Below are 12,984 nucleotides of genomic sequence, written 5' to 3' on the forward strand. Positions count from 1 at the left end.
GGTGCAGAAGGAACTCTGCCGCAGTCAGATTTGTGCTCTGGAGCAGCCGTCCCCGGCCTTTTTGGCACCAGGGTCCTGTCTCACGGAAGACAGTTTTCCCACGGACTGGGGTTGGGGGGGGGGGTGGTTCGGGGGTGACGCGAGCGATGGGGAGCCGCAGATGAGGCTTGGCTCGCTGGCCCGCCGCTCACCTCCCGCTGTGCGGCTCGGACAGGTCCTCGGTCCGGGGGTGAGTGAGACTGAAGCCAGGGAGACCTAGAAAGTAGTCCAGGGAGAAGGTGAGCGCTCGGGAAAGAAGCCTTTTCAGAGAGGTGGGGACGGGTGGTGACCCCTGGAGTGAAAGGTGAGCGAGGATGGAGGGTATGGCAGGTGCCGGATTTGAACAGTGGGCGGATTGTGGTGCTGTTAGTGAGGAATACAGGGTTGTATGAACCATTTTGGTAGTGGAAGATTATGGGTCAAATTCTGGCAGAGTAGGGTTTGAGGTATTTCCCAGGGGAAATCCAGGTGCAGGTGTCAAGGATGGAGCTCGAGGTTCTGGTTTGGACAGATGTGGGAGTCATCATTTGTAGGTAGTAGGTAATTTATTTTCTGGTTTGACGATGGTACCCAGTCTATGTATAGTCCAAGGCAGTTTTTACTCAGCTATATTCTTTTTCTTTTATTTACTTTTCTCCTGTTTTCCATCACAGCAACAGCTCTTAATTTCCAAAAACTTCTGTCTTCAAAGTAAGGGACCGGAAAATACCTTTTGCTTCCATCAGCGTTCTCTGAAACAGTTGAGACGTTTCTTGTAGCTTTTCTGCCAGCGTGAATCTAGAATCGTCATGTGCTTTGGTAGCTTAATTTTAAAACTTTACCACTGCTTTTGTTAAAATAATTATCATACCAGGCTTCGAAAAATTCCTGGGATAGTCATTAAAACCAAATTTATTAGTTATTCTTATCAGTCCACTTACTAAGTATACCAGAAAAAAACAGACTGTTCTTCTCAAACAAATAATTTCCTTTTTTACAAACCAACTTAGATTTCCTAACACTCCAGAGAGAACCTATTCTTCCCTGTCTACCCTCCCCATATCTTTCATGTGAGTCCATTCCTGCCCCCCCCCCATATACACACACAGTAGCATAAAGTCTTTTTAATTAAGGCACAGTCACAAATCCCAAGTGATCCAGGTAGCTAATGTGTGTTTCCACCTACACCATTGAAGCAATGGTATTGGTGCCATTTACTAATCTTATTGATATTGACTCATTTGGAAGAAAGAACCACTTCTCACCAGCTTGACCAAAAGGGAACCTTTTCTCTGGAATCCTCCTCTGCTGTATCTAATTCTCATTTTTTGGACTGCCTTAGCTGTTTTGATTTTTGTGTGCATATGAGTGACACATGTAATGGATTATTCATGTGTTCAACTTAGAATTTTTAATTGAAAGCCGTTTGCAACACCATAAGCAAAGGGAAGAGTATTTGAAATGAGAAAAAAATCATGTGTGTGTGTTAACTTTTGGGGAACTAAAATCTTTTATGCTTTTTTTTAATTAAATGAAAATCAACCTCAAGTTATAAATCCTTGAAGGTACAGGGGTTTATAATTGAAATTTCAGCAGATTGCTTGCCCAAAACAGTGTGAATAGATGGTTTTACTTTAGTTGTGCATTTTTGATTGTTTTTAACTAAACAGTATGGGGGGCTGCGGTGCACATTGCCTTACAGAGTATAGTTCTCTTCTAACCCTGAAATACTAAGTTATTTATCCTTGGGAGTCAGGATGGGGAACTGGGGGAACTTTTGGAAAATCCAGAAATAATTCTTTCTAAAACATTTTTGACATGAAATAGATTTGAACTAATAAGCCGTTTTTTTTTTTTTTAATATTTCCAGATAGCAAAATTACTCAGTGGGAAGACCCAAGACTGCAGAATCCAGCTATTACTGGTCCGGTCAGTATTCTCAAGTTCTGACTCTTCAGTATAATATTTTGGTTTCATCTAAACACACATTTCTTGTATATTCCTGCTTACCTTGATGCCAAGGGCCTGGCTGGTGTCCTTGAGAAATTTAACATTACTCCCGTCTCCTCCTTCCCGGAATTTCTGGGTGAGGTACAGCTACATTTGCCTTTTCACAGGGCTTTCAATATAAAGGAAAAGAAAATGGTTTGCTAGTGGTAACAAAACTAAACATTCTCTTTTTTCTTTTATAAAAGGGTAGATTAAAAGTATAACAATCAAAATGTCCTCTCTTCCTTTTTATATGAAGCAAAACTTGGTCCTGTATTTGTAGAGTTTTAACATTTCTTGAGGCCAGGGGTAGTATATGCATGCTAACAAATTTAAATTGGTTCCTGAATCTCTTCTGGCTCTAAAAATCTGCAAAGGACTGGGTGAGGTGGTAGCTGCACTCCGGAGCTGGCAGTTAAGAATCTTATCTCTGCTGACCCACTAACTTTCTCATAGTCCCCTTATGTGTGTCATAAGGAAGAGCTGACAGCCTGGCACTGGTCAGCAGGCACCTGGTATCAAACACCTGAAAGAAGTCTGTGGAATACTCCAGAATCTCTTGTCAGTGGTTACATGAGTGCAAGGAGAGACTCTGGAATTGCAGGAACTGTACTGGGATGAGCAGAAGATTGCAAATTGGGGAATCTTTTAATAACTGGAGGAGCTAAAGGAAGGGAAGTTTGTTATATTGAGTGCTGAACTAAGACACCAATAGGTATATTTAAAATACTAATTTTGTGGCTTTAATCTGATTTGGTTCAAATTACATTTTGAATTATAGGTCCATTTGAAAACTTGAAAGATAATACAGTGCAAACACACCTTGATACCTGGCATCCCTTTAGTTACTTGTTGGATTTGGATTTGTTCAGCTGCTCTGCTTACCGGTTGATGCAAAGTGCCCAATGCCACGTGGGTCAAAACAGGCGTCCCCTCCTCTGCATGTACCTTAACAAACACCTGCCTCACTACCACGGCTCCTTTTGTTACATCCACAGTCACAATAAGTTAGAGTAGTATTTTCTCTTCTCCATCATGAGAAACAAGGTAAATTCAAGAAACGATGCTGTTTTCAAGCAACAGAAGACTTTTGACATAATAATGAAGCCTTTTCAAATATTTCTATTGCTTATTGATCATCTGTCTTCATGCAACACTGTTAGTTCTTATTAATTACTATTGAAAATTATTTAGCATCATAAATCCAGGTAGATTTGCCCTGAAGAAAGCTCTTTCTTTGTTTTCTACTAACAAAAGAGCCTTGTTTACTCTTTTTTTTTATTATTGGTAGTATTTCTTTCAATAAGAGCATGTGTATTTAGGTAATTATTACCTTAGTGTAGATATTTGGTCTTCGTTTTAATTCAGTTCTAAATTTTTGGTAATTTCCATAATGATTTCTTTCTGTCCTTAACTTACAAATTATTTAGAATATGCTTTTTAGTTTCTGAGAGTATGAGAGGGTTTTTACCTGTTTCTTACTGATTTCTGATTTTATTGCATTGTGGTCATATAATATTGTCTATGGAATATTATCAGATATTTGAAACTTCTTTGGAGGCTTGGCCATTTTTTGTTAATGTTCTTTTTGTATTTGAAAAGCATGTGTATTCTGTCTTTGCTGGGTATAGAGTTCTTTATATATGTCTGCTGGATCAGGCCTATGGTGTTCAAATTTTCCATTTCCATGACAACTTTTTTCCTGGCTTTTCTATATCTAACCGAGTCAGCTGTGTCAGAGTCTCCCACGGTGACTGTGGCTGTGTCAGTCATTATGTTCACTTTCTCTTCACTAGTACTTGCCTAGTATATCTTTTCTGTCCTTTAACTAGCTCTGTTTTTCCTTTTTTCTTGGCTTTCTATTGGACTGATAGAGTACTCTATTTTCTTTCATTTGCCAGACTTGCTTGGACGTTGTATTTTCTATTTCTGTTCTTTTGGTGCTCACATTAAAATTTTTAACCAGTATACTTGACCTTTGTCAAAATTAATCACTCTCTACTCTTTTCCTGGATAATATACGACTTTGGGGAACTTTAGTGCTGTTCTTCCCACTCCTACTTTCCATTGTTCAGTGGAATTTTAAAACTACCTTGTCTTTAAACTTGCCAAATAATCATTAATATTTTCTCTTTTTTTCAACAGTCAATGCTTGTTTAATTTACTTATATGTAAACAAATTTCTTTGCCCACCATTGTTCTTTTTTTTCTAACATCTTTATTGGAGTATAATTGCTTTACAATGGTGTGTTAGTTTCTGCTGTGTAACAGAGTGAATCAGCTGTACATATACATATATCCCCAAATCTCCTCCCTCTTGTGTCTCCCTCCCACCCTCCCTATCCCACCCCTCTAGGTGGTCACAAAGCACCGAGCTGATCTCCCTGTGCTATGCAGCTGCTTCCCACTAGCTATCTATTTTACATTTGGCAATGTATATATGTCCATGCCACTGTCTCACTTCTTCCCAGCTTACCCTTCCCCCTCCCCATGTCCTCAAGTCCATTCTGTACGTCTGCATCTTTATTCCTGTCCTTCCCCTAGGTTCTTCAGAACCAATTTTTTATTTTAGACTCCACATATATGTGTTAGCATACGGTATTCGTTTTTCTCTTTCTGACTTACTTCACTCTGTATGACAGTCTCTAGGTCCATCCACCTCACTACAAATAACTCAATTTAGTTTCTTTTTATGGCTGAGTAATATTCCATTGTATATATGTGCCACATCTTCTTTATCCATTCATCTGTCGATGGACACTTCGGTTGCTTCCACATCCCCACCATTGGTTCTTGCATCTACTTTTTTCCAGGTTAAGTTTTCTCCTTAATAAAGTTTAATGTCTAGTTCATGGTTCTCAAAGTGTGGCCTATAGATCAACAGCATCATTCAGAAACTTATTAGAAATGTAAATTTTGGGCTCCCAACCCAGACCTACTGAAAATCAGCAACTTTGGTTGTGGGCCCTGCAGTCTGTGTTTTACCATACCCTCCCAGGGATTCTGATGCCCACTCAAGTTTGAGAACCTCTGCTCTGGCGGCAATTTCAGTGAGGGTCTGAGAGATGGGGGGCTTACCTACCTCTCTGTTAAATGATAGTTTAGCTGATTATAGAATCCTTAGTCAACAATTACTTTCCTTCAGTACTTTGGAGATTTTTTTTTGTCTCTTCTGGCCTCCATAACTGATGATGAGAAGTTCGTTGTCACTCTAATTGTCATTTTTTTGGTGAGTAAATCTCTCTTCTCCGGTGATTTTGAATTTTTCTCCATGCCTTTGATTTTCTACAATTTTACTATCACGAATCTAAGTGTGGATTTCTTTTTATTTATTCTGCTCTGGATTCATTGTGACTCTTCCATATGGGGATGGTGTCTCTCCTTTATTAAGGAAAATTCCCTGCAGTTATTTCTTCATATATTGTACCTTTCCCATTTTTATTATCTGCATCAGTAATTCCTATTGGGTATTTGATTCAGTTTTACATTCTGTCTTCCTTATCTTTTAGCTTTCCGATCTTCTTTCTCATTGCTGTATTGTGGGCTCAGCTCTTCCAGTTAATTATCTTTCAAGCTTTTTATAATCTACTCTATCAGTTCATTGTGTCTATTATTTCAGTGACTAGATTTAATTGCTCAAAGTTCTATTTGGTCTTTTTCAATTTGCTTGGTCTTTTGAGTTATTGTTATTTGGTCCTGTTCTTTCCTTTTATTTATTTTTCTATTCATACTTACAGCTTTTTAATCATTCTTAAAATACTTGTTCCATCGCCTCTTTTAGATTATTTTATTATCTCTGGTTCTAGGGGCATTAAATCTCCCACTTGTTATGTCTGTAGACTCTCCTCAGTGGTAGTTGATTGCCTAGTTCAGTTTATAATTTTGTGTTTTTAAGTGTGCGTGTGCTCATCTTCATTTTTTTTCTTTATGGGGCTTTTATACATCCTGACTTGTATTTACTGTTAACTTCTTAGCTTGGGTTTATGCCCCCTTAGTTACTATAACTATGGACCTCATACCCACTTTGGTGTAGGCTTGGAAGTCTGAATTTATTAGAGGTCTGGGTTTTTTTGTTTGTTTTTCTCCCAGTCCTGGATAGAAGGGAAGCTTCCTTGCAACTCTCCCAGGCCTGTGGGTAGAATTTTCTTGAACCCTGTTCAGATGTGGGTCTTAAGCAGGGAACTCTGTCTGACTCCTCTGGTCACACAGACTGTAGGCCGTGCTCTGTGTCCCCATGTGAGGATTAAAAGCCCAAGCCCCAAGTCTAGGTCCAAAGCCCACTTCTTCAATTTTGTTTTGCTGTGTATCTGGTGCCTAGAGTTTCTCTCTCTTTTCCCAACTTTTAAAAATACCTACATATTAGGGGAGAGGGGACCCTTCTGTGGCATCACTGTGAGTCGGTATGCTCTCTGTATGACAAGCATCACCATTAAAAGCATTAGAAACATGAAGTGCTATTTGTAGTTGCTACTCTTAAGAACACTATCTCATGCTTGTGTAGCGCTTCGTACTTATTCAAGAACTTTATAATCAACTGCTTTGAAACTCACAGCAATCCTCTCAGGATGGTAGGGAAGAAGTTGGGATTCCCAATTTGTCAGCAGCTCAGAAAGCTAATTGCCAAAAGTTTGAGCACATGTCAGAATCCAGGCCAGAGCCCCAGATGTGCTGGCTTTACCGACGTCTCCGTGTCAGGCCCGAGCCCTTCTCTGCAAGGAGCTCCGGTGTCCGTAACGGACAATAATGGCATGAAAACCTTTAGACCCCACTTACACAATGTCAGGTTTTCACTTTGTTCAAAAAAGAAAGCATATTTAATAGAGAGCAACTTTAATCAACAGATATGTTAATTCTTTAAATAGGCTTATTTTACACATTATATTGTATGTAAGAAAAGAAGATGCCAGGTTTTCAAGAGAGAATAAATAATTTGGCCTGTCCAATGCAGAAATGTAATTCTCTTCAGAGGCTGCAACGTATGGATGTCTTTATCCTGGTATGTTGTTGGAATCTTTTCAGGAGAAGAATATAAAAACCTATTCTTCTTAGGCCATCATAAGAACGACCCCTAGAGAGAAAAGATGAGTATTGGAGGAGGAGGGGTATTTCTCAACTTTCATGCATTGTTCCCCAGAAGGAGAAAGACCAGAAATATCTCAGCACTGATTTCCACCGACATCTAGTCAGCACCTACCAGGTTACAAGCCAGACAACGGCAGAGATACCATGGGCGGGGGGGCAACACTTTGAAATATGTTCCTTGGGAAACTTGTCATTTGAGACAGTTGAACTTGCATACACAGTGATGAATGTTTAAGCCTTTTTTCAACATTTTCAGGCAGGGAAACAAAAACAAAAAATAATTGCTTGGAATCACAGATTTTTGGAAAGGGAAGAGCCTTAAAATTTGACTAGTCAAGTCTTTCTGCTTAACGCTGAAGGAATTCCGGAGTGGAGAGGTTATATCACAGAGCTAGCTGGCAGTAGAGTCTGCCCTGGAAGTCAGGTCTTCTGAAGCTGGCATGAGATAATAAAAGGAAATCTTTTTTTTTTTTTTTCAGCTTAATTTTCTTCTATCACAGTTAATCATAGCTAAGAACATCAAATACTTTTCCTTTTTTGAGAACTCACTGTTCCTGTCATGGTTTGTTCCCTCCTGTCATTCTGGTTTCTGCTCAGATTTCCCTTTCTCAGAGCTGCCTTCCCCAACCATCTCACGTAAAACAACCACTGAGGAACTCTACCATTGTCCCACCTAGCATTTACCACTATGTATTCATTTATTTCTTATTGCCTATTGCTCACAATAGCTTCTAAAAAAGCTACAGAGCAAAAAGCATGATAATGCCTTTATTGGCTTATGTCAGACCTTTGTATTGTATCCTTTTCCTTAGGTTGGTGGTTGACCAGATAGTGATAAAATGTCTACCTTTTCTGGAATCAGAATTCATACAGTATTTCGTCAGACTGAACACTGCCCAAACTAAATACAATATGTAGTCAAATCTAATGTTCAGTGAAGAGGCAAATGAAGGCTGGCTTAAAAATTAAAAACTAAGAACAGACCATAGGTAGTATAAATTGTCTTTAGAATGTTCTTAAGATACTTAAATATATTGTCTTTTGCTCTTGAATTACAAAGCAAAATACTGACATGATCATTGTTTTCTATGAGAGTAGTAACTTGTTTTTGTTTTGGCTTAGTTATTATTTGTGTGACCATGTTTTAAAACAGTATGAAGCGGGGAAGCTTTTGTTCTTCCTTTCTCCTCTTTCCGGTCAGGAGTAAGCATGGTGAAGGTGTAAGGTTTAGAATCTGGAGACACTTTGCAAGGGATCAGTGTATTTTATTAATGTAGCACAAAATGATATCAGCAGAAGTATTCTTGCCCAAATTCACACTGTGCGCTAAAAAGCAATGAGTTGTTCTGAGTGTGAGGCTGTCAAGTTACGTCCGCGTGTGTGCAAAAGCAATCCTTTCTGCTTCATAAAAAAAATTGTAAGCCTTTTCTATCGCCTGAAGTTACGGCTCTGACTCTCGGATACTGTAAGCTACTTGACATCATAGCAAGTACCGAATATTTAAATGACTATATAAAAATGTAATTACTTTGCCTGAAAAGATTCCAGAACTTATGAATAATGTTAGCTCAGTTACTGAGCTCACTCCTGTGGTATCATCACTTGCTCCATAGATACAGCATTCCAGATTTAAAGAAATCCTTGCCCACGACCTCTAAATAGTCAACTCCTAAAATGAGGCCTTTTCCAGCATGCTGTTTACCCACTTTTTTTCCTTGACAGGCGTATCAGTTCGCTTGCCTTTCTACTTGTTACTTTTCTCCCAAAGATTTTTTTTTTAACATCTTTATTGAAGCATAATTGCTTTACAATGTTGTGTTAGTTTCTGCTGTATAACAAAGTGTATCAGCTATATGCATACACATATCCCCATATCCCCTCCCTTTTGCGCCTCCCTCCCACCGTCCCTGTCCCACCCCTCTAGGTGGTCACAAAGCACTGAGCTGATCTCCCTGTGCTATGTGGCTGCTTCCCACTAGCTATCTATTTTACATTTGGTAGTGTATATATGTCCATGCCACTCTCTCACTTCATCACAGCTTACCCTTCCCCCTCCCCGTGTCCTCAAGTCCATTCTCTATGTCTGCATCCTTATTCCTGTCCTGCCCCTAGGTTCATCAGAACCAATTTTTTTTTTTTTTTTTTTAGATTCCATATATATGTGTTAGCATACAGTATTTTTTCTTTTTCTGACTTACTTCACCCTGTATGACAAACTCTAGGTCCATCCACCTCACTATAAATAACTCAATTTCATTTCTTTTTATGGCTGAGTAATATTCCATTGTATGTGTGTACCACATCTTCTTTATCCATTCATCTGTTGATGGACACTTAGGTTGCTTCCATGTCCTGGCTATTGTAAATAGTGCTGCAATGAACATTGGGGTGCATGTGTCTTTTTGAATTACGGTTTTCTCAGGGTATATGCCCAGTAGTGGGATTGCTGGGTCGTATGGTAGTTCTATTTTTTGTTTTTTAAGGAACCTCCATACTGTTCTCCATAGTGACTGTATCAATTTACATTCCCACCAACAGTGCAAGAGGGTTCCCTTTTCTCCACACCCTCTCCAGCATTTATTGTTTGTAGATTTTTTGATGTTGGCCATTCTGACTGGTGTGAGGTGATACCTCATTGTCGTTTTGATTTGCATTTCTCTAGTGATTAGTGTCGTTGAGCATCCTTTCATGTGTTTGTTGGCAATCTGTATATCTTCTTTGGAAAATGTCTAGTTAGGTCTTCTGCCAATTTTTGGATTAGGTTGTTTGGTTTTTTGATATTGAGCTGCTTGTAAATTTTGGAGATTAATCCTTTGTCAGTTGCTTCATTTGCAAATATTTTCTCCCATTCTGAGGGTTGTCTTTTTGTCTTGTTTATGGTTTCCTTTGCTATGCAAAAGCTTTTAAGTTTCATTAGGTCCCATTTGTTTATTTTTCTTTTTATTTCCATTTCTCTAAGAGGTGGGTCAAAAAGGATCTTGCTGTGCTTTATGTCATACAGGGTTCTGCCTATGTTTTCCTCTAAGAGTTTTATAGTGTCTGGCCTTACATTTAGGTCTTTAATCCATTTTGAGTTTATTTTTGTGTATGGTGTTAGGGAGTGTTCTAATTTCATTCTTTTACTTGTAGCTGTCCAGTTTTCCCAGCACCACTTACTGAAGAAGCTGTCTTTTCTCCATTGTATATTCTTGCATCCTTTATCAAAAATAGGGTGACCATATGTGCATGGGTTTATCTCTGGGCTTTCTATCCTATTCCATTGATCTATATTTCTGTTTTTGTGCCAGTACCATACTGTCTTGATTACTGTAGCTTTGTAGTATAGTCTGAAGTGTAGGAGCCTGATTCCTCCAGCTCCGTTTCTCTTTCTCAAGATGGCTTTGGCTATTTGTCTCCCAAAGATTTTTAAAGCAGAATTAGTCTTTTCTGAATGACAGTATAGGTCATTTGGAGTTGTGTGTTAAGGTATGATAGCCAATAACTTACCTAAACTACAACCTATAAAAAGATTACAATGCACCCTGATGCATATTCAGACAGAAGTCACATGGAAAGTCTATTTAGTTTATGTATAATACCTCTAAATGATTTCTTGAATATCCATATTGTTGTTTTCAGGGGTGAAAGCCCTATTCAGTGCTGATTAACCTTAATCATTTCTAGAACATTCACATGTGCTATGTAGGCATTATGTAAATTTCAATGGTTATATGGAGAGTGACGATTTTAAGGTTCATGATTCATGAAATTTTCTGAATGTTGGCTTAGTATACATAAAATTTCAAGCATGTTGTTCATATTATCTATATTTATACATTTGTCTTCCAGGCTGTTCCTTACTCCAGAGAATTTAAGCAGAAATATGACTACTTTAGGAAGAAATTAAAGAAACCTGTGAGTACATGTCTTCCAAAAATGCTGTTTTAGTCATTTGTAAGTTACCAAAATTACTTCACTGAGAACAACTCGTTTCTTATTGTTACGTGTATACTAAAAATATGACCTTCCTTTTCTCACTGCACTTTGATCCACCTGGATCTTCAATCTGAATTTTCTTTTTAACAGACATGGTAAATGAAGATTAACTTAGTATTACATATCAAATCACCTGAAGGTAATTTCTTATGTAATACATTAAAAAATAGAAATGATTTTTATGAGGTATAAAATAATTCAGGAACTAGTGAAAAAATGTGGAGAAGCCTATGCAATCAATTATGGTTATCCTATGTAATAAAACCTGGATCCTAATTAGAAAAATGTTCAAGTCCCTTTAAATTCAGAAGTACAGTTTTAATGATGATATGTACAACAAAAATATAATTTATAATATTTGACATATTAAGACCAAGTGTAATTTTCGGATTAAAATTCTTACCAGGAAACCCGTTAAGCTTCTGACAAAACTGAGAAACCCTGTAAGGCTTTTTACAGGCAGTGTTTTAAAATACAATATTATATTTTCTACTGACATATCTCCCCAAATACTTTAACACTATCTTCTGTTTTACTTTGATTTCACCTCTCTGGTGTAAATTCTACTAATTTTCTCCTGAGTTTGTGCCTTCACTATTTTGGGGGTGTTTTTGTTCTGGTCATTGTTTCTTGGCTTCCTCACTGGGGAAAGCTGCAGCTCAGATCACCCCCATTTGCCTGTGCTCCTTCCCCATCTCCCCCACCCCACTCCACTCCCTCAGCTGATGCCTCATTTTCCCAGCCTCTGCTATGGATGAGGCACTGGGGATGCAGAGACGCTCAAAACACAGCCTCTGCCTCGGGGAGCTCCCTCTTAGGGGTTCTGTTCTCTCTTCTAACATCCTGACTCAAGGAGCTCCTGAGTAACTCCTTTTGAAATGACTCAAATTTGAACCTGTGGAATTCCCGTGTTTCTTTGTGAGTCGCCTGCATTTCCTCCAGTGATGTGATGACTGTAGATATCACGCTGTCTCACTTTGTGGCACTTGCACCGTGGTACCTTCTGCCTGGAAACTGACTCTGTAGATCCATCATCATGGCAAAGCTGACCCTGGACCTGTTTTTCCGGGAAGCGGTTATTCACAACTTCAATCAAGTGCTTTTTTATTTTCACGTTTATTAACTGTTGCCTTTGGGGTGCTTTCCCACAACTTGGCCATGATAATCGGGGTCCCGCTCCCCGTGGCAGCAGAACTAGCTTGTAGGCATCATGGTCACGGCTACCAGCCAGAGTCCCTACCAGGGCTGAGGGTCGTCCCAGCCTGGCCAGGTGGGGATTGTCTATGGGTTTTAATCCCCTGGACTACAGTCCCTTTCTCTGACTAAAACAATATACAGAGTTGACCATATTTCAGTTGCCAGTGGGCGGATAAGTGCCCCACAATTGCTTATAAAAGGGAGAGAGGATGATTGTCTTTACTCAGCATAGTTTCTTCTGCAGCGTGTGTTGCTGGCTCAGTCTGACACCTGCTGGTGGATGCTGTGTGTCTCCTCCTGACATAGGCTTTCTGTCTGTGTGAAGAACAATCTAGAAAGGAGAGAGTTTCGGTTGGAACCTTTCATCATTGCTTGTTTATTTGAAGGCTGCCATCATTTCTGCTCTTTGTTCTTTTTTTTTTTTCTGTTAAGAAGTAAGGTGTATATTCACTGTCTGATGGTGTGTGGGGGTTTTCTTTCTCTTGTTTTTAGGCTGATATTCCAAATAGGTTTGAAATGAAACTTCACAGAAATAACATATTTGAAGAGTCCTATCGGAGAATCATGTCTGTGAAAAGACCAGATGTCCTGAAAGCTAGGCTGTGGATTGAATTTGAATCAGAAAAAGGTCTGGACTATGGGGGCGTGGCCAGAGAATGGTTCTTCTTACTGTCCAAAGAGATGTTCAACCCCTATTACGGTCTGTTCGAGTACTCTGCAACG

At 39.0% G+C, this 12,984-nt stretch overlaps 1 protein-coding gene across 11 annotated transcripts in view; it reads left to right on the forward strand.

Annotated features, from left to right (window-relative positions):
* The window catches only part of NEDD4L (NEDD4 like E3 ubiquitin protein ligase), a 167,574-nt gene that overhangs the window by 120,531 nt on the left and 34,059 nt on the right, over nt 1–12,984 (forward strand). For all 11 annotated transcript variants that reach the window (XM_059895529.1, XM_059895520.1, XM_059895527.1 and 8 more), the window contains 3 exons: nt 1,889–1,947; nt 10,918–10,983; nt 12,754–12,983. In XM_059895529.1, the coding sequence (XP_059751512.1) occupies nt 1,889–1,947; nt 10,918–10,983; nt 12,754–12,983 (355 nt within the window). The remainder of the gene's footprint in view (nt 1–1,888; nt 1,948–10,917; nt 10,984–12,753; nt 12,984) is intronic.

The sequence above is a fragment of the Balaenoptera ricei genome, chromosome 14 (genome assembly GCF_028023285.1).
Source record: "Balaenoptera ricei isolate mBalRic1 chromosome 14, mBalRic1.hap2, whole genome shotgun sequence".
Taxonomy (NCBI): Eukaryota; Metazoa; Chordata; class Mammalia; order Artiodactyla; family Balaenopteridae; genus Balaenoptera; species Balaenoptera ricei.